This window comes from Balaenoptera musculus, chromosome 10 (assembly GCF_009873245.2).
Source record: "Balaenoptera musculus isolate JJ_BM4_2016_0621 chromosome 10, mBalMus1.pri.v3, whole genome shotgun sequence".
NCBI classification, from domain to species: domain Eukaryota; kingdom Metazoa; phylum Chordata; class Mammalia; order Artiodactyla; family Balaenopteridae; genus Balaenoptera; species Balaenoptera musculus.
This window is the reverse complement of record NC_045794.1, coordinates 40,178,398-40,198,329: the sequence shown is the minus strand read 5'-3', so window position 1 is coordinate 40,198,329 and position 19,932 is coordinate 40,178,398. Positions and strand designations below refer to the sequence as shown.

The following is a 19,932-nucleotide window of genomic DNA, read 5'->3' as shown; positions in this document are numbered from 1 at the left end:
GAATATGTCTTAACACGCTAGAGCAGCATTGCATGACTGTCTCCTTCCCCTCACCCCACCCCTAACTCTCGCCCACTCGGCTCCAGTCACAGTGGCCACCTTGCAAGCACACTGCTGTACCAGGGCCTTTGCTCTAGCTGCTGACTGCTCAGAGTATCCTTTCCCCAGATATGCACTCAGCTACTCCCTCGCCTCCTTCAAGTCACCTTTGCTAATACTACCGAATGCTACAACTCCTCCCCAAACCAGCACTCCTCATTGTACTTTGCCGGTGCTGCTCTAACTACTAGAAAATTTTACCTATTTATCTTGTATTTTGCTCACTGATTTATCCCAAAGCTGCAGGATAGCGCTTGGCATAGGGGGTACTCAATAAACATGTGTTGTATTGAATTTATTGAACTGGATTTGGAAGGGACCTTGATAATCTAGTTGTTTCTAATCAGGTGTGCTTTCAGAGTTTCCCGTGGAGCTTGTTAAAATACCCCTACTTGAGTCCCTTCCCTGGATCTCCTGAGTCAGCTTGAGATGCTCCTCGAGGCTTCTGACATTAAAAACCCCTTCTCTGGTGCAGTCTCCTCACTTAGCAACGGGTTTAAGGAGGGCCTGCCTTGCTCAAGGTCACAGCGAAGTCAGGGTCTGAGCCGGCAATCCCCAAACTCTCCCCCACTGGGGCCCTTATTAGTTCTTCAGGCACATCTGGGGGCACCTCCTAGTGCAGCGCGGGGAACTCTCAGTTCAGAATATTAGTTATCAGAGTGAGTGTCTTCTGCTTTTGTTCTCTGTCTAGTTTTCTCCACAGCACCTCTAACTACTAGACATTTTACTTATCTTGTATTTTGTTCACTGATGTATCCCAAACCTAGCACATAGTTGGAGCTCAATGAATATCTGTTCTTATTACTTGCTGTCATATTCTTGGTAAGAAGTTGTTAGTTGCTTTGTGGCCTGAGCATGTCTCATAACTATTCTGAGTCTGTTTGCTAATCTGCAAAATGGGTAGCTCTCAGGATTGACATGAGGCTTCCACCTGATAATGTACCTCAAGAAGCTCCTTGTAAACCACAGATCACCATGCAAACCCAAGTTATCACCGTCATCAGTCCTCTTGCTTAATGCCTCCCATGGTCCCACACCTCCCCCTGCCCAAGGACAAAATTCCAGCTCCTTGTCCTAGAACCTGAGGTTTCTACCTTGGCCCCAGCAGCCCCCTCACTCCATTTGCTGCCCCTCCTCCCTACACACCCTTCACTCTGGCCACAGAGCTAATCACCATCCTGAACAGGCCATACCTTTTCACACCTCCACACCGTCTCATAAACCGTTCCTCCTGCCTGGAATGCTCTCCTCCCTTTGCTACCCAGAGAACTTCAGCATCGCCTGCCTCCACAATATCCTGCTTCCTTGTCTGTCTGTACCCAGTATGGAGTTGGGCAGCCTGGATTAGATTCCTGGATCTGCCACCTGCCTCAGGCAAAGTTGCTTAACCTCTCTTAGCCTCAGTTTGCTCATCTGCAAAATGGAGATATTAAGAAGACCCACCTGGGACTTCCCTGGCAGTCCAGTGGTTAAGACTCTGTGCTTCCAGTGCAGGGGGCGCGGGTTCCATTCCTGGTCGGGGAACTAAGATCCCATCCCACATGCTGAGTGGTGTAGCCAAAAAAAAAAAAAAAAAGACACACATTTTCTGGACACTGAGGATAACTTAGGGTCTGGCCTCCACCTGGCACATACCAGGTGCTCAGGAAATGCTGTTCTTGGTGTTCTTATTGATACCTGCCCCCTCCCAGCTGCACCCAGGATCTCTGCCCTCCCTACCAGCCAGGTAGGACCTGGACTGTCCTCTAAGACTACTTGAGGGCCACCCAGGCCTCTCTGGGGAAGCAGAGGGAACATTCCTGCCCTTACTGATTAACAAAGCAATTAGGATGAGAACCATAACGGCAGTGGACATAGAACCCACCAACAACAGCTGCATTCTTAGGCAAGAGGCCTGCATCTCAGCAGCTGAGGGGGAGCCTGGGGAGGGAGAGAGCACAGCTGCAACAGAAGTTTTGCCCCCTTCCCCATGTGCCAGACCTGACTGTGCTCCATTTCTGAGGGGAAGTGCCAAGGGGCAACGATAGGCCTGCTCGCCCTGACTTTCCCAGGGCCTGCCCTTTTCCTGGTTAGTTCCTTGCTCCATCCCTCACTCCCATGGTGGTTACTTCTACACCCACCAATAATTCTCACTAATTATGCACTAACCACAGGCCAACACCATGAAAATAGGGTACCGGCTAAGAGTGTGAGCTTTGGAGTCAGGCCAAGTGCCTGGCATGCAGTAGGCAAACGATGAATGATCATCACCAGCTCAGATCTTCGCAATAACCATCAGATGACGGTGTGCTTTGGAGCCAGACTGCCCTGGGTTCAAGTCCCTGTTCCACTTCTTTCTAGGTGTGCAACCTTGACAAATTGCTCAACCAATTCATATTTTAGTTTCCTCCTCATCTCTAAAATGGGGATGATAATAGCTCCTACCTCATGGAGCTGATATGAGGATTACGTGCCATTATGTCTTTTTAAAAATTTTTTTAAATAATTAATTAATTAATTAATTTATTTTTTTAATGTCTGTGTTGGGTCTTTGTTTCTGCGCGAGGGCTTTCTCTAGTTGTGGCAAGCGGGGGCCACTCTTCATCGCGGTGCGCGGGCCTCTCACTATCACGGCCTCTCTTGTTGCGGAGCACAGGCTCCAGACGCGCAGGCTCAGTAATTGTGGCTCACGGGCCCAGCTGCTCCGCGGCATGTGGGATCTTCCCAGACCAGGGCTCGAACCCGTGTCCCCTGCATTGGCAGGCAGATTCTCAACCACTGCGCCACCAGGGAAGCCCACCATTATGTCTTTAAAGAACTTAGCACTATGCTTGGAAGATGGTAAACACTCAATAATTATTAGTTATTATTAACCGTTTTCCTCTTTGGGGCATGAGGAAATAGAAAGAGAAATTAAGTAACTCCACCAAGGTCACCAAGCTTGTAAATAGTAGAGCCAGGATTCCACCTCTGGGTTGTTTACCTCCAGAGTTGGCGTTCTCTCGGTTTTCCCACGGTTACCTTTATTTTTATTACCCTCATTCAATAAATTTCAGCCAACAAGTTTTAAAATATATCCTAACTATAGTGGCAATGATTTGAAACACTTCAAATATATTTAAATTCACGAGTTCATGATTTTTTTAAAAAATCGATCACTTTTGGGGATGCTAAGGAAGTAACTCAGTAGTTTGGAAACTGTGAATAAAGGGAAAAGAATCAAGCACTGATCTGCTTTTCCTGTATAGTTTATAAAAGTTAACTCAGGTTAACCAAATAGTTGAGAGAGGCAAGTTTCTCTTAGTAAAAGAATTTTAGGGACTTCCCTGGTGGTGCAGTGGTTAAGAATCCGCCTGCCAATGCAGGGGACACGGGTTTGAGCCTTGGTCTGGGAAGATCCCACATGCCGTGGAGCAACAAAGCCCATGCGCCACAACTACTGAGCCTGAGCTCTAGAGCCCTCGAGCCACAACTACTGAGCCTGAGTGCCACAACTACTGAGCCCGCGTGCAACAACTACTGAAGCCCGAGCGCCTAGAGCCCGTGCTCTGCAGCAAGAGAAGCCACAGCAATGAGAAGCTGCACACTACAACGAAGAGTAGCCCCCGCTCGCCACAACTAGAGAAAGCCGGCGTGCAGCAACGAAGACCCAACACAGCCAAAAATAAATAATAAATAAATAAATTTATTTTTAAAAAAAAGAGTTTTAGCTATTAAATGCGGAGGAAGATGGAATCTCACTATTCTGCAACCCCTAATGAAATACTGGAGGGAAGAACTGACCAGCAGCACTGCTCACATTGTCTCTGCGATAGAAGAACACACCACCGCCTACGGGGTTACTGTCCCACATGTTGAACCTGAATCACATCGAGCCTCTAGACAGAGGGGTGCAACAAAATTCCAGACAGTGGGAAACTCTACAGAACAAATGACCTGGTTTCTTCAACAAATATATTGTAAGGGGTGGAAAAAAAGAGGAAAAGGGGGAACCTATAGTTTAAAAGAGACAGCAATCATTTGCCATATATAGACTTTATTTGGACTCTGATTTAAACAAATTGTTTTAGAAATGAGACAATTAGAGAATCTGAACAGTGATTGGATATTTGATGATATTGACATATTATTGTGAATATTTTAGTAATAATGGTAATGTGGCTATTTTTAAGTCCTTTTCTTTTAGAGACACATACTGAAATGTTTACAGATGAAATGATATAATGGCTGAGATTTGCTTCAAAAGAACCCAGGGGTGGACTTCCCTGGCCGTCCAGTGGTTAAGACTCCACGCTTCCACTGCAGGGGGTGCGGGTTTGATCCCTGGTTAGGGAACTAAGATCCTGCATGCTGCGCACGGGCGGCCAAAAATAACCCACCAGGGGTATGTTGGGGGTATAGATGAAACTCAGTGACCTGATAATCGTTGAAATAGGGTAATGAGTACCCTACTTCGTAATGAGTTCATCATATTATTACTTCATTTTTGTATGTTAAAAAATTTCCATAATAAAAACTAAAAGAAAAAACTGAATGATACAAAACCATTTTGTCTCACTAACTGTGCCTAGTTATTACTCTTCTTTGGGCCTCATTTCCCCAAATGTGAAGTGAGGGAGCTAGACTACTTCTAACATTGAGTGTTTACCGTGTGCCAGGCACGGTTCTAAGTCCTTGATTTGTTTTCAGTCATGGAATCTCTGAACCGCCCTGTGGGCAGGGGACCTGTATTGTGCCCATTTTCGAGGTGAGGAAGCTAAGGTCTAAAGCGGTTAGCTAACTTGCCCAAGGTCACACACAGCAAGTGGAGAAGCTGAGAGTTAAACCCAGGCGTTCCAGCTCCGGAACCCCAGTGCTTAAGTTCCACAATAGGCTGCTCTCAACACGCAGCACTAATCATCCATCCCTCTGAGCTCCTCTGGGGTCCTTTCTGTATCCTCAAGCCCTCCCTGATCCTGCTGCCTCCTTACCTTGCCTGCTGCTGGGCAGAAGAGGCTCGCTGAGGGTGGGGGCTGTGGGAACCTGGGAACTGGACCCCACCTCGAGACTTGAGGTGTGTGAGAAAGGCGCTGATCCATGACTTGGGCAAAAGGGTGGGGTCCTGGCTTGAGATGGAGGCAGAGCTGTGCCAGACAGGAGTAGCTGAACCTGCTGAACTCTACCCCAGGCACGTGTGCACACCTGGGGAAGCACCAGGCCAGGGCTAGAGGGCTGACTGCAGGAGGGGGAGGAATCTGCTCCCTTGAAGGGAGCAAAGAGGCAGGAGGCTGGATGCAATGACCTCGGGGTGTCCTCACTGGCTGTTCCCAGTTGTCTTCAGCTCCTAAGGAGTATATACGAGTTTGGCCTGGCTGTTCTCTGGAGATTATAATTTAAAAGATTTAAGAATTAAAATCTCCAAATATTCCAAGTGCTGTAGCCACCCAGGTGGGCCCGGCAGCATCTCAGCACCATCCTCTGCTGTCTGGATTCTCTCCCCATCCTATCCCTTGCCTCATCCCTTAATGCAATGCCTGTTTTCAAGCACTCACCCTATGGCAGGCACTGTGCTTGGCACTGAAGATATGAAGATGAATAAAACAAGCTCTTATTTATCTCAGGGAGCTCATAGTCTTCTAGGGAGGCAGACATATGAACAGAGAAATAAGAATGTGAAAGAGAAGATACCTGCTCCAAACTCCCGTCTTCCGGGAGCCTCGTCAGCACAGCTCTCCCCCTGCACATCCCTCCCCATCTCCAGCCTAGTCTGGATGGATCATATCTCAACATGTTACAATCCCTCTCCATCTGAGTCTCCCTCATAACTTCTCCCCATGGGTTTTCCCTCAGAAGAGTGGGCAGTGGGGAATGGTTCAGTCTAGATCAGCACAGTTCAATGGAAAGAAATATGTGAGACACAAATGCACGTTTGTAAGGTTTTTTTTTTTTAACTTAAAAAAAATTTATTTGGGCTTCCCTGGTGGGGCAGTGGTTAAGAATCGCCTGCCAATGCAGGGGACACAGGTTCGAGCCCTGGTCCGGGAAGATCCCACGTGCCGCAGAGCAACTAAGCCCGTGCACCACAACTGAGCCTGCGCTCTAGAGCCCGTGTGCCACAACTGCTGAAGCCCGTGTGCCTAGAGCCCGTGCTCCGCAACAAGAGAAGCCACCGCAGTGAGAAGCCCGCGCACCGCAACGAAGAGTAGCCCCCGCTCGCCGCAACTAGAGAAAGCCCGCGCGCAGCAACGAAGACCCGATGCAGCCCAAATTTATTTATTTATTTATTTATTTATTCATTCATTCATTCATTCATTTATTTAATTATTTTTGGCTGCGTCGGGTCTTCGTTGCAGCACGCAGGACCTTCGTTGATCTTTTGTTACGGTGCACCGGCTTCTCTCTAGTTCTGGTGCGTGGGCTCCAGAGAGCATGGGCTCTGTAGTTGTGACGCGCAGGCTTAGTTGCCCCATGGCATGTGGGATCCTAGCTCCCTGACTAGAGATCGAACCCGCGTTCCTTGCATTGGAAGGCGGATTCTCAACCACTAGACCACCAGGGAAGTCCCACATTTGTAACTTAAATTGTTTTAATACCCACATGAAAAAAGCAAAAAGAGCAAGTAGAATTAACTTTCATATTTTACTTAACCCAATATACCTAAAATATTATCACTTCAATATGTAGTCAGTATAAAAGTTTATGAATAAGATATTTTACATTCGCTTTTCATACTGTCTCAATAGCAAAAAAGCCCCAGATAACCTTGATTAAAAAATAGGCAAAAGTAAGGGGGGAAGCGGGGGGAGGGATAAATTGGGAGATTGGGATTGACATATACACACTACTATATATAAAATAGATAACTAATAAGAACCTACCGTATAGCATAGGGAACTCTACTCAATACTCTGTAATGACCTATATGGGAAAAGAATCTAAAAAATAGTAGATATATGTATATGTATAACCGATTCATTTTGCTGTACAGCAGAAAATAACACAACATTGTAAATCAACTATACTTCAATAAAAAAATTTTTTAAATAGGCAAAGGAATTGAATAGACATTTACATTTCTCCAAAGAAGACATACAAATGGCCAAAAAGCATATGAAAATATACTCAATATCACTAATCATCAGGGAAATGCAAATCAAAAATACAATGAGATACCACATCACACCTGTTAGGAGGGCTATTATTTAAAAAAACAACTTGATAACAAATGTTGGTTAGGATGTTGAGGACCTGGAACCCTTGTACACTGTTGGGAGGAATGGAATGTAAAATGGTGCAGCCACTATGGAAACAGAATGGCAATTCCTCAAAAAATTAAAACTAGAACTACCATATGATCCAGCAATCCCACTTCTGGGTGTTTATCCAAAATTGAAATTAGGATCTCAAAGAGATATTTAGACTCCCACGTTCATTACAGCTTTATTCACAATAGCCAAGATGTGGAAACAACCTAAATGTCCATCCACGCATAAATGGACAGAGAAAATGCGATATATATATATATATATATATAGTAAAGTATGATTCGACCTTAAAAAGAAGGAAATTCTGCTATATGTGACAACATAGATGAAACTTGAGGACATTATGGTAAATGAAACAAGCCAATTGCAGAAGGAGAGATGCCGCATGATTCCCTTTTGTGAGGTATCTAAAAGTCAAACTCACAGAAGCAGAGAGTCGAATGGCGGCTGCCAGGAGGTGGGGGAAGCGGGCAGTGGAGAGTTGCTATTTAATGAGTACCAAGTTTCAGTTATGCAAGATGAATAAGTTCTAGACATCCCCTATATAATATTGTGCCTACAGCTAACAACACTGGATTGTACCCTTAAAAATTGGTTAAGAAGGTAGATCTCATGTTAAGTGTTCTTACCCCAACAAAGTTTTTTTTTTTTTTTTTTAAAAAGAAGTCAAAGTGCTCCAGAGGCACTGACCCAGGTCAACTTGCCCTCAATTCTAGCTTCCACCCCTGCTGTAGGGGCACCACCTGTGCCCCTTGTTTTCTTTTCTGGGCTCGCTGCAGCCCTTCCCCCAAGTGCGACAGAGCCCTCGGCACAGTGTCTGGGTTGGAAGGAGAAGCCCACGGCTGGCTGTCGGGCTTGGCAGCCAGACAGCCTGGGAAATGGGACCCTGCTTGGGAAATGGGACCCAGCTTGGGAAACGGGACCCTGGGCCGGCTCATGCTCTTGACTCTCTCCAGAAAAAGTCTGCAGATCTGTCTTGCGCTAGTGACTATCATCTCTGTCAGCTGTTCCAGGAACAGGTCTTTTTTTTTTTTTTTTTTTTAACTGAGGCTGATCAAATACTTGCAGCAGGCCTGGGACATCTCCCAGACCTCACTATCACAAGCGCTGCAGAGAACAGGCTGCACAGCCTCGACCACACAGACACCACTGAAATATTTACGAGGCTCCTGGCTCATGAAACAGAGCTTTCCACTCAGGAGAAAGGGAAGGGACACGGCACATGTGAAGACCTACAGCATGTCACACCACTCAGGGAGCTTTACTTTTGGCTCAGTGGAGGAGCTGCCACTAACCCCATCTAACTGGTTAGAAAACCAGTATCTGAGGCAGGACCCCATGTGGCTGAGAGCTGGTCTCTGGGGTCTGGCTGCTGACTGCCAGCTGTGGGAGACCTTGGGCAAGTCACTTCACCTCTCCAAGTCTCAGTTTCCTCATCTGTAAAATGGAGATAAGAGGACCTACTTCTGTTGTCAAGGACTAAATGAAACAATCCATGTAGCACACTTAGCTCAGTGCCTAGCATTTAAGTGCTCAACAAGAGTTAGCTATTATTATTATTCCCCCAGTCACATCACCCTGTTCTCCACTGTTCCTAGGTCTCTTTTCCCCACCATTCCTCTCATGGCCCAGAACCATCTTTCCATGTTATTCCTGTGGGGATGATTTGCCTCCTGCTAGCAACCTCCTGGAGGCTGAATGCTTACCAAAAGAAATGAATTTCTTTTTCTTTTTTTTTTTTTTTAATTTATTTATCTTATTTATTTATTTTTGGCTGCGTTGGGTCTTTGTTGCAGTGCGTGGGCTTCTCACTGCGGCGGCCTCCCCCGTTGCGGAGCACGGGCTCCAGGCAAGTGGGCTTCAGCAGTTGTGGCTCACGGGCCTAGCCGCTCCACGGCATATGGGATCTTCCCGGACCAGGGATCGAACCCGTGTGCCCTGCATCGGCAGGAGGACTCCCAACCACTGCGTCACCAGGGAAGCCCCAAGAAATGAATTTCTAATGGTGGAATATTGAGCCTGGTGTCCTCTTGGCCAAGGGCAGGCTGGGACGGGGGTCCGTCAAACCCCACCTCTTGGGAAGTTGTCCTTGTGCCTGTGAATACGGCTGCCTTCCCTAGATCAGCCTCCAACCTCACCCTAGGCTAGGCCATCTTGGGATTAACACAAAATTGGTGCCTCACATTTTCCTTTCTCCATGCCTTTGTGTGCCATTCTCCTCTGCTGAAGGGCCTCCCTTCCTATTTCTGCCACCACGGTCTCTGTCTATTAAATTCTACTTTTTTGTTCCAGATGCAGTTGAAAAGCCACCTCTCCCAATCCCTTCTGATCTCCCAACCAAATATAATCACACCTCTTTCTGAACCTCCCCAAACCATAGTGTTGATAACCATCAATCATGCATGGCTTTGTCTGAAGGATATTGGGGGACAAACAGCAGTCTCTGCTGTACCTGACATTCTAGAACTTTATGGTTCTTTGTGGTATGCAATATAAGCCGGTGTTGGTTACAGGCTTCTGAACAATGATGGAGATGGTGCCCATTGTTACATAGTAGGTGTGTTAGACTGTGAGTTCCTTGAGGGCACGGATGGGTGTTCTGCACCTATGTCTCCCTGACACCCAGCACGGAGCTGGCTCACAGTAAGTTCTCGGTAAATCGTCTTGAATGCATGTTCACAACAACAGCTCCTGTGTGTCATGCCTACTGTGTCAGGCACTGTGCTAAGCCTTTTCCATATGGCGGCTCATCGAGTCCTCACAATCTCCCTATGAGATAAGCACTAATATTCCCCACTAAGAAGTAAACCCCGCAGGGCTGAGAATTGCATCTTTTGTCTTCGCTGCTATATATATATGAGTGCTTGAGATGTAGTAGGCCCTCAGTAAATATTGGTTGGATGAGTGAATTAATTAATGGATGTCCATTACTAAGCTCCGAGAGGTTTAATGACTTGCCTAAGGTCACTCATGTGATAAGTGGCAAGGTCAGAATTTGCGCCCAGATGGACCTGGATCCAAAACCTGTATTCTTCACCACTGAACTCTAGCAGGTGGAAGAGATGGGGTGGGTGCTGAAAGGATCAAGATAACACAGTCCTACCTTTAAGGAGCTTTCCGTCTGGTGGAGAAGCAGAAATGCACACGCGCAGCACACGGAACACAACAAGTGATTGTACAACCTGTGACCATCCCGGGGAATCAGGGAGGGCGGGCGCCCACACCAAGACCCAGGGGAAGGAATGACTTCTCAAGGCACTCAAGAGCAGCAAGAATACGGTTTCACTCCATAAGCCACGCTTGCAGCTTGGAAGAAGGGTGATTCAGGGTGTTGGTGCTTGCCAAAGATTTCGTGTCCCTGAGCTTCGGAGACCGTATCTGGGGAGGCAGTGTGTCCCGGGGTGAGGGGAGGGGAAGGCAGGAATGGACACCCCAGCACAGAGGGGTTGTGCAACCAGGTTATGACTGGCCAGGACAGGATGTAGGGCTCTTTGCTGTAGGGATGGGGGGGGAGGGGAGGTAGAAAGGGCCTGTAAGGATAGCAATGAGAGGGGTAGGGGGCCAGGGACCTGCAGGGCAGTGACAGGCTTCGAAATCTGTGGGAGGCAACCACAGCTGAGGCCCAGGTATACACAGGGGGTGCATTGGTACGCCAGAGCTGGCCCGGACCACCACCTCTTGCAGCCCAGCCTGAAATCTGCCCACTGCGAACCACTGGGCTCTAGACCCTGCCTCTGCGGTTCTCTCTTCACCCTCGGGCGCAGGCGCTGCTGCAAGCTGGGTGTGCAGGCTTGAGTGTATGGGGGATAGGGGGAGGGTCTGGGGAGAGGTGACTGGCTAGCTCTGATTCTGCCCACCTAGGAAGGCTGGGAACGCCCAACTCCTCCCCCTCACCCCGTCTAAGTGTTGCCACTGAATCACTCTTGGGCTGATGGTCCCCTGCTGGGGTACATTCATTCCTCTTACCTTGGCTTGGCCCCCAACATGTCATGTAACTTTGGGTTAGTCACTCACCCTCTTTAGCCTTTCTCTTCTACGGCTGTAAAATGAGAAGTGACGCCTCTGTCCACACCATCGGCCTCCTCCCCTGGCACCTGCCCCAAACAGAGCTAGCTGGCAACCACAGCAGGACAAGGATCGGGATGGGCCGCCACAGTGTGAGCCTGAAGGGAAAGAAAGGAAACAGCTGGACCCCCCCTTGCTCCCCTGCCCGAGGAGCAGCCCTGAAGACACTGAGGCCTGGTCTTCGAATCTCTCCACTCCCACCTCCGCTTGGTGGCTGAAGACGGTGACGGGGATTCTGGAGGCAGGAAAGAACTTCCTTCCATCTCCCCCATCCCCCAGTTGCTGCTCCAGGCCTGCTCGACCCCCCTTCCCTCCTTGGCCTCGCTCTCCAGGGATGTCCTCACATACTCTGTGATTCAGCCACTGCCCACATTCTGATAATGGCCAGTGGCCATTCAGTCCCCGGCACCCATATTGCTCGACTCCGTGAGGCCCCAGGGCTGGGCTCCCGGGCAGAAGGGGCAGTGGTGTTCCCCTAGAATCCAGTGCATGCTGCCCCCTGAGCTGCGTAAGGCCCTGCCTGGACCTCTTGACGACTGCCTACGGGACTTCTCCACCTGGATGTCCCACGGGCGCCACAAACTCAACCTGACCCCATCTGAGCACATCAGCACCTTCCTCCCTTCTCATAACGGCACCATTCGCCCCGAGACTCAGCCCCCATCTCTTCTGATGTCCCTTCACCCCTTATCTATGTCCAGCCTCTTCTCAAGTCCTGTCAATCCTGCCCCAAGCCGATTGCCTCTCTCCATCTTTTCTGCCCCTGGATTGTTTGCCTCACTTTAAAATTACCAGACACACATGGAGCACTTGTTATACGCCTAGTCCTGTTCTGAGTGCTTTACCAATACTAACTCATAACCTTCATTTCACAGAAGAGGAAACTGAGGCACAGAGAAGTGAAGCATTTTACCCAGCGCCTGGACTTGACCCCAGGCAGCCTGCTCTCAAGTCTGGGCTCTGAGCGCCCCTCACGGGAACTCTCCCGAAGTCTCCTTGCTTGTCTCTGCACCTCCAGTCTCTTCCTCATTCAGTCCCTCCCACGTGTTGCTCACAGATGCATCCTTCTGCCCTTCTCGTTTAAGAAAATGCTTTAATGACAAAAGTGACTCCAGCAGTGTGGTCTTTCTGGAGCATGCCCTGCTCAAAAAACCTTGAAACCTGCCCCTTCTCCCCCAGCCCCATTTCCCTACTTCATGCTAACAGAATAAAGCCAATTCCCTGGGCTAGGGATTCAAGGATGTGATCCCAACGAGCTCCCAACTCCTCTGGGGAGCCCCTCACTGTTCCCGGCTCCCCTCAGGCACCCTGTCTTCTAACCTCCCTGACGGCACCGGTTCTGGCCCCGGCACTGCACGGGGGTGAGTTCTGAATGTGTGATGGATCGTTCTTCCTTGAGGAAAGGCTGCAGGTCTGATTCCTCTTTGAACCACCAGAGCATCTACCACAGTGTGTCGCACAGAGATAGGCACGACACACGTGATGAATGAATAACAGTGGAGCCAAGCTGCTTTATGAGGGTGGAAATTAATTATTTCATTAAACGACATTTGTGGAACCCCTAAGGCTAATAGCTCACTTATGCTGAGAGCTTATTATGTGCTGGTCACTGTGTGAAGCCCTTCATATATATTATCATTTAAACCTCTCTGCAGCCTTGTGAAGTCAGTACTATCACTATCCCCCATTTTATAAATGAGGAAACTGAGGCTCTGAGAGGGGAACTAACTTGTCTGGAGTCATACAGCCTTCAAGTAGAGAAGCTGGAATCAGAACTGAGGCTACCTGACTCTGAAGTCCGTGCTCTTGATAACCAGACCTCACTGTCTCCAGAGGCCAGCAAAGTGATAGACAAACATTCCAACATCTGGGTGATGTCTGAAGACCACATAACGGGACATATAAGTGATGTCAGGGTCATAGAGTCCAACGTCTGAGAAACACCATAGCACTGACAATGTCAAAATGTCTGAGGAATATAAGGATTGTATATAATGTTGCCCTTTACTCAGCCAAACATTTACCAAGCACCCATTACATCCATGCCAGGCACTATTTTAACCCAAGGGTGTAGTGCAAAAATGTGTCCTCTCATATAGTTGATGGGGGGGAGAGAGAGAGAGAGAGAGAGACCAAAAAACTAAACAAAAATTATATGTCAGATATATACACTACCAAATGTAAAATAGATAGCTAGCGGGAAGCAGCTGCATAGCACAGGGAGATCAGCTCGGTGCTTTGTGACCACCTAGAGGGGTGGGATAGGGAGGGTGGGAGGGAGATGCAAGAGGGAGGAGATATGGGGATATATGTATATGTATAGCTGATTCACTCTGTTATAAAGCAGAAACTAACACACCATTGTAAAGCAATTATACTCCAATAAAGATGTTAAAAAAAATTATATGTCATAGGTGACAATTGTCATGGAAAAAAATAAAGCTGAGTCAGGAAAAAGGGACTGTCCAGTGAGCTGGGTGGGGTTACATTGGTGGCACGGCTACTTTTATAGGATCAGGAAGCCCCCCTCCCCACCCCCCAGTAAGGTGAAGTCTGAGCAGAGCAGTGAAGTAAGTGGGGGAGTGAGCCATGCAGCGACGTGTAGATATCTCAGGCAGAGGACACAGCAAGTGCAAAGGCCTTGAGCTACGCTTGGCCCAGTCTAGGAACAGCCAAGGAGCCTGCGTGGCTGGAGCAGAGGGAATGGGGAGAGAAGGAGTAAGCAAGAGTCACAAACACAGGAAAATGCCAAGGCCTACATAAATTCAGGCTCTGTGTAACACTGCACGTCTGGGTAACAGTAATAGGATTCATTCATTCCACATGCCTGGCACTGTCCTCAGTCCTGCCAACACAAAAACTGCTACAGACAGGATCTCTTAGAGTCTAACGGGGAAACAGACAAACTCCACCGTGCCACGGTGACAGGTGCTATGTCAGGGCGCTATGAAAGTACAGAAGAGTGCATCTAACCCACACTAGGGACCAAGGAGGCTTCCTGGAGGAGACGGCACTTGAGCTGCCAAACAGGAGAAGGAAAATGCTCCAGAACACAGATGCGGAGAGGGAGGGGAAGGCCAGAACCTGGAATGCTGGGCAGAGCTTCAGCAGCAGTGCCAGGGCCAGGGAGCAGCTTGTGGGAGGAAGGGGTCAAGGAGAAGGGCTTGGGGAGGAAAGTGATGGGATGGGGAGGGGGTGGGGAAGGGCTTGGGTGTGCGGGGACTGACAGAGCATCTGCACAGGGAGGCCCAGGTTTAAGCAAGTGTGTTGGAAGTTGGTGGTTATGGAGTGGGAGATACCAGGTGAGTAGAGGTGATAAAAAGACTTCAGCAATTTACCTGCTGGCCCAGGGCCCTGCTATCTCACCAGCCATTAGGTGGGTCCACCTGGGAGATGACAGGGAAGCAGAAGGTAGGGGGCCACCCCCACCTGCACCAGATCTTGGTTTCTCATCCCATCCTACAAGGTTCAGATCCTTCTTTTAGGTAGATCTCTGTGTCCTCACCCTGGGGCAGCTCCAGGAGATTCCTCAAATAATAATAACTCAAATACTCACAACCCTTTGTGGTCTTCAGTGTGCTTCCACCATCATAACCCCTGTGTCTCACAGTAAATCTAGGATGGACAGAGCTCCGCTGTTACCCTCCTTTCCATAGGAGATGCTGCAGCTCAGAGAGGTTAAGGCTTTGTCAAAGTCACACGGCCAGTGGGTGACTAAATTGGGACTCGAGCCCAGCTCTTGAGATTGCAAATCCCACAGTAACACTGCATCAACTGCAGAAAACAAGGCCCGGTGATGGCCGAGTCCCAAGGATAAGACTGGGAAAGGGGGTGGGACAGGCTCTGGAATGGGGAGGAGATGGTTACAGGGGTGACGGAGGCTGAGAATGGAGGCAAAAAGGGAGCAGTGTAGGGGGTTGGAGAGGTTTTGAGACAGACCTAGAGGCCTCTCCAGAAAGATCTGGTAAAATGTGCCAGCAGGGTTGAAAAAAATAGAAGCTGCATCCTCCCAGCCCCATGTCTCTGTGACAAGGTAGGGAGGGGCCTCTTGCTCCCATTTCACAGGTGGGAAAAGGGAGGCAAGGAGAGATGCCCACATGGCTTGCCCAAAGGCCCACAGGAACTTAGGGCCCAGGGGGCCTTTTAGAAGCCGGTAGGGTAGACAAGACATCGGAGACTTCTCCGTGAATCGGAGACTCCAGCGTGAATGACGAAATAGAGATGATGAGAGGCGAGGTGGTGATGGGGAAACCAGGGCCGCATCCAAAGAGGGAGGGGAAACAGGCAGAGGTACAACGGAGCCTGTCAGCGGCAAAGATGGTGGAGAGATAAGGCCCCGACACCCAGTTCCAGTTACAGGCAGGCAGCATCAGCTGGTCGGGTGTCACGGACTCCCGGCGCCTCCTCCCGCCCGCTTGGACCCATCCACTTGGGCAGTTCCGCAGCGCAGAGCTGCCTGGTCCCTGAGGGGTAAGGATACCAGGAAGGAGGGGGCGGGAGGAAAGGGCTGTGCGCCGCCTCCTCCTCTTCCGCTTGCAAATCCGCAGAGGCCTCCGCCGCAGCCTCCAGGCCCGCCCTGGCCCGCTCCTCCCCCCATCTCCCGCCCCCCTCCCTGCGCCTGGATGGTACGCTCCGGTCCTCCTGGCCCGGCTGCAGTGGATGTTGCTAGAACCCACGCGGAGGAAGGAAGAGACGCAGGCAGGCTGCGGTGACCCAAGCGGCCGCCCCTGCCTCAGGGACCCCTTCCCGGAGAGACGGCACCATGACACAGGGAAAGGTACCGGCATCTCCCCCACCTGCATCATCCTCCATCCTCTGGTTCCCCCACCTCCCTGTCATCCTAAGCAAACTCTCAGGACCACTGTAAGCATCCTCCCTTGGCTCTTATGCGAAGGTCCTGCGTGGTCCTTGCTGAAGTCAGAGGCCCAAAAAGCCTGTTTCAAGGAATGGGTTGTGGCCTCTTCCTGCCCACCAGGCTCACCTCTCCTCCCATCTACATTCCACCAATTGCTTTGGCATCACAAGAGCCTTCACAGACGCCCACATCCCCTTAAGGAGTCAGCTTAGGCGGCTGGTGTGTGTGTGTGTGTGTGTGTGTGTGCGCGCATCCCCAGGGTGAGCCCTGAGGGGCAGTCCCTATGGGGCATCCCCCACTCTGTCCAATCCCAACCCCAACCATATTATACTCATCTTTTACACCCTTCACAGAACACCCCCCACCCAACTCCCTGTCGTTATTCCATATCTGGATACAGCCCCTGTGGTTGGGGGGTTACTATGGCAACCCTGCTTCAGGATGTTCTAATTTTTGTTTTGGCTTTGGCCAGACGTAGGACTGAATGGGACCGGATAAAACATCTTCTCTTTTTGTTCCTGTTTTAGGCCTGAAGTGTAGGGGAGGGGCTGGGGCAGAGACTTGGCTGGCCTAGTAGGGTTATGTAACATCAATAGCCTGTGGAATTATACAACCACCAGGGCCTGGGGCAAAGAAGGAGGGTCCTCTGGCCCTCTGCTTGGGGGTGCTAAGGATTGGGCAGAGAAAACAGAAGAAGGGCCTCCCCTCCACTCCCCCTTCTTTTCTCAGAGATGAGCCTCAGAGCCAATGGCATCTTTCCTGGGCTCTCAGACACTCCTTTCACTGTTTTTTAAGCTCATCAGGCCTCAAAATGATGTCATTGGGTGATACCACCTCGTGCCATTTGGACAGACTTCACTTGGTAATGCCGGATGTTGGGGGGCCAGGGCCTAGGGTCAGCAGGGTGGTTGTTGGTGAGGAGGACCAGTCTGCACCGGGCTGAAGTCAGAGGTGATAATCCTTTTCCCAGGCACAAGCCCTGGGTCTGGGCTCAGAGAACCTTGGTTCCAGTGGACTGAAATGGATTCTCCTGGACATGACCCTTCTGATCTGGGTGATGAAGGGGGTTGGGGAGTAGGAGGGATGAGCCCTGGCCCTACTCCCACAGGCCTGGGTTCTGAGGCCCTTCCCTAAGGACGCAGGGGTGGGGTTCACCATGGTGAAAATGAAGAGCTCCCCGCTCTGCGGATTCTCTCCCTCCATTTCCCACCTCCACCTCCACCAGTCACTTTGCTGACGCTGCTTCCTGTCTTGAGGTGAATGTATTGCCCCTGCCTCCTCTGCCCCTCACCCCCAGCTTGCTCCCAGGCTTTCTGATGATGGAAAAGACCCCTCCAGTTCAGTCATCCTCAGGGCTGGATGGAAGCAGGAACCTTCCGGTGCTCGTCCATCTCTGGGCTGCCTCAGCTAGACGCTGCCCGCAAAGAAGGAACTTTGCAGCCTTCCTCAGTGGCCCTGCAGGTTTAACTCATTCTTTTTGGAACCAGACCTAAATCCCGTTTGTTTTCTGAGGTTCAGTCCTTTTGGTGACGTTTCAGTTTTCATACCATCCCCGCCTCCCCAATCTTCCCTTCCCTGGTGGCATCATTCGGGCCCTCCCAGCCCCTATCTTCTCACCAAAGCTAAACTTGCACATTGTGGAACCGGGACCATATCTGAGTGTAAACAGACTTGAATTTTCAACCTGCCATGGGATATTTCCCACTGGGCCTCAGTTTCCTAATCTGTAAGATGAAGGAAGGGGCTGAATGAGGAGGTGCTTTCCCTTCCATCAGTGACAGTCTGATTCTGTTCTGGTTTGAGGGAGAGGCTGAGGTTCCAGTAGCATGAGGCCAAAATGGACTCTTAGCCAGGAGCCTCTTGCCCCTCCGCTCCCCTGCAGCCCCCATTCCTCTTCCTCTTTTTTTTTTTTTTTTGTCTGCGCCGCCCACAGCATGCGGGATCTTAGTTCCCTTACCAGGGATTGAACCCGTGCCCCCTGCAGTAGAAGCATGGCGTCTTAACCACTGGACTGCCAGGGAAGTCCCCCTCTTCCTCTTTTTTCCATCTCCTCTCCCCTTTCTGTTTCCCTGCTCTCCCATCCCCACCCTCCTTGGTCATCTGCAGCCCAGCAGAAGGAGGCCAGTCCCAGTGGACGGTGCCTGGGCTCTGCAGCCCGGTGGGCCATGTGTGGCTCTGAGTCATTCTTCCTCTCTGATCCTCAGTTCCTTCATTTAAAAACAGGGATCAAAATACAACGAGCAAGGTAGCAGGGAGATTCAATAAGAGGACCTTCCATTCAGTAATACTTTTAAGGGCCTACTACTCTGTGCCAGGCCCTTCCCTGGACCCCAGGGAAAAGGTGGAACCATATGGCGCCAGTCCCTGCCCCGGGGACAGTGACCACCAATGGTGGGCTCTCCTAAGAATTTTTTCCTTCCTCAGTTCTTATGCCAGCTCCAGTGTGTGCCCCTGGCCAGCCCTGACTCCCCTGGAGCTCAGTTCTCCCATCTGTAAAATAGGGAGATTCTTTTTTTTCCAGATTTATTGGGGTATAATTGACAAATAGAAATTGTATATATCTAAGGTGTGTGATATTTTGATATACATATAACTTGCGGAATGATGACCACAATCAAGCTAGTTAACACATCCATCACTTCACACAGTTACCTTCTGTGTGTGTGTGTGTGGCAAGAACACTTATGATCTACCCTCTCAGCAAATTTCAAGTACACAATACAGTATTGTTAACTATAGTCACCAGGCTGTAATTAGATCTCCAGATCTTTTTCATCATGCGTAAGTGAAACTTTGTGCCCTTTGACCAGTATCTCCCCATTCCCCCCACCCCCCAGACCCTGGCAACCACCATTCTACTCTGTGCTTCTACGAGTTCGACAATTTTAGATTCCACATACAAGTGAGATCCTGCAGTTTTTGTCTTTCTGTGTCTGGCTTATTTCACTTAGCATGATGTCCTCCAGGTTCAAACATGTTGTTGCAAATGACAGGAATTCCTTCCTTTTTAAGACTGAATAATATTCCATTGTATATATACCCCACATAAAATAGGGAGATTCTTGTCTGCACCACCGCCGTTCCTAGTGCAGGTGAGAAAGTACCCATGGAAGTTCCAGAAATTGAGGGGCTGGGGAAGAGGACTTAGAAGGTGCCCTCTCCCCGGTGACTGTCTCTCTCTGCCTCTACTCCACAGCTCTCTGTGGCTAACAAGGCCCCCGGGACAGAGGGGCAGCAGCAGGCGAATGGTGAGAAGAAGGAGGCCCCAGCAGTGCCTTCGGCCCCACCCTCCTACGAGGAGGCCACCTCTGGGGAGGGGCTGAAGGCAGGAGTCTTCCCGCCAGCCCCCTCGGCTGTGCCTCTCCACCCCAGCTGGGCCTATGTGGACCCTAGTAAGTCTCTCAGCTCCTGGAGGCTGAAGCATCAGGGGGAGTGGTGGGCCCAGATGGAAAACCTGCGTAGGAAGAAGTTGCCCAGAAATAGACACACTGTGTGGTTGTTGTATGAGGCTCTGATGTCAAAGGCTTGGGATTTGGAGGACTGTTCTGAGGGTAGGGCAAGGAGAGCTCCGTGAAGAAGGAGTGATACAGTTTCTGCAGTCATAGTTCTCTTGGATGGGGAAGAGGGGCTTTTACAAGTCACCAAGCTAGGGCAAAAAGAGGGGACAGATGGGGGAGAAAAACCAGGGGC

At 49.9% G+C, this 19,932-nt stretch overlaps 1 protein-coding gene across 1 annotated transcript in view; it reads left to right on the top strand.

Moving 5' to 3' along the window:
* Positions 1 to 15,991: 15,991 nt before the first annotated feature.
* Positions 15,992 to 19,932, top strand: part of FAIM2 (Fas apoptotic inhibitory molecule 2) — a 33,602-nt gene continuing 29,661 nt past the window's right edge. The window contains exons 1-2 of the mRNA XM_036867058.1: positions 15,992 to 16,164; positions 19,439 to 19,634. Coding sequence (XP_036722953.1) covers positions 16,150 to 16,164; positions 19,439 to 19,634 — 211 coding nt within the window. The 5' untranslated portion in view covers positions 15,992 to 16,149. The remainder of the gene's footprint in view (positions 16,165 to 19,438; positions 19,635 to 19,932) is intronic.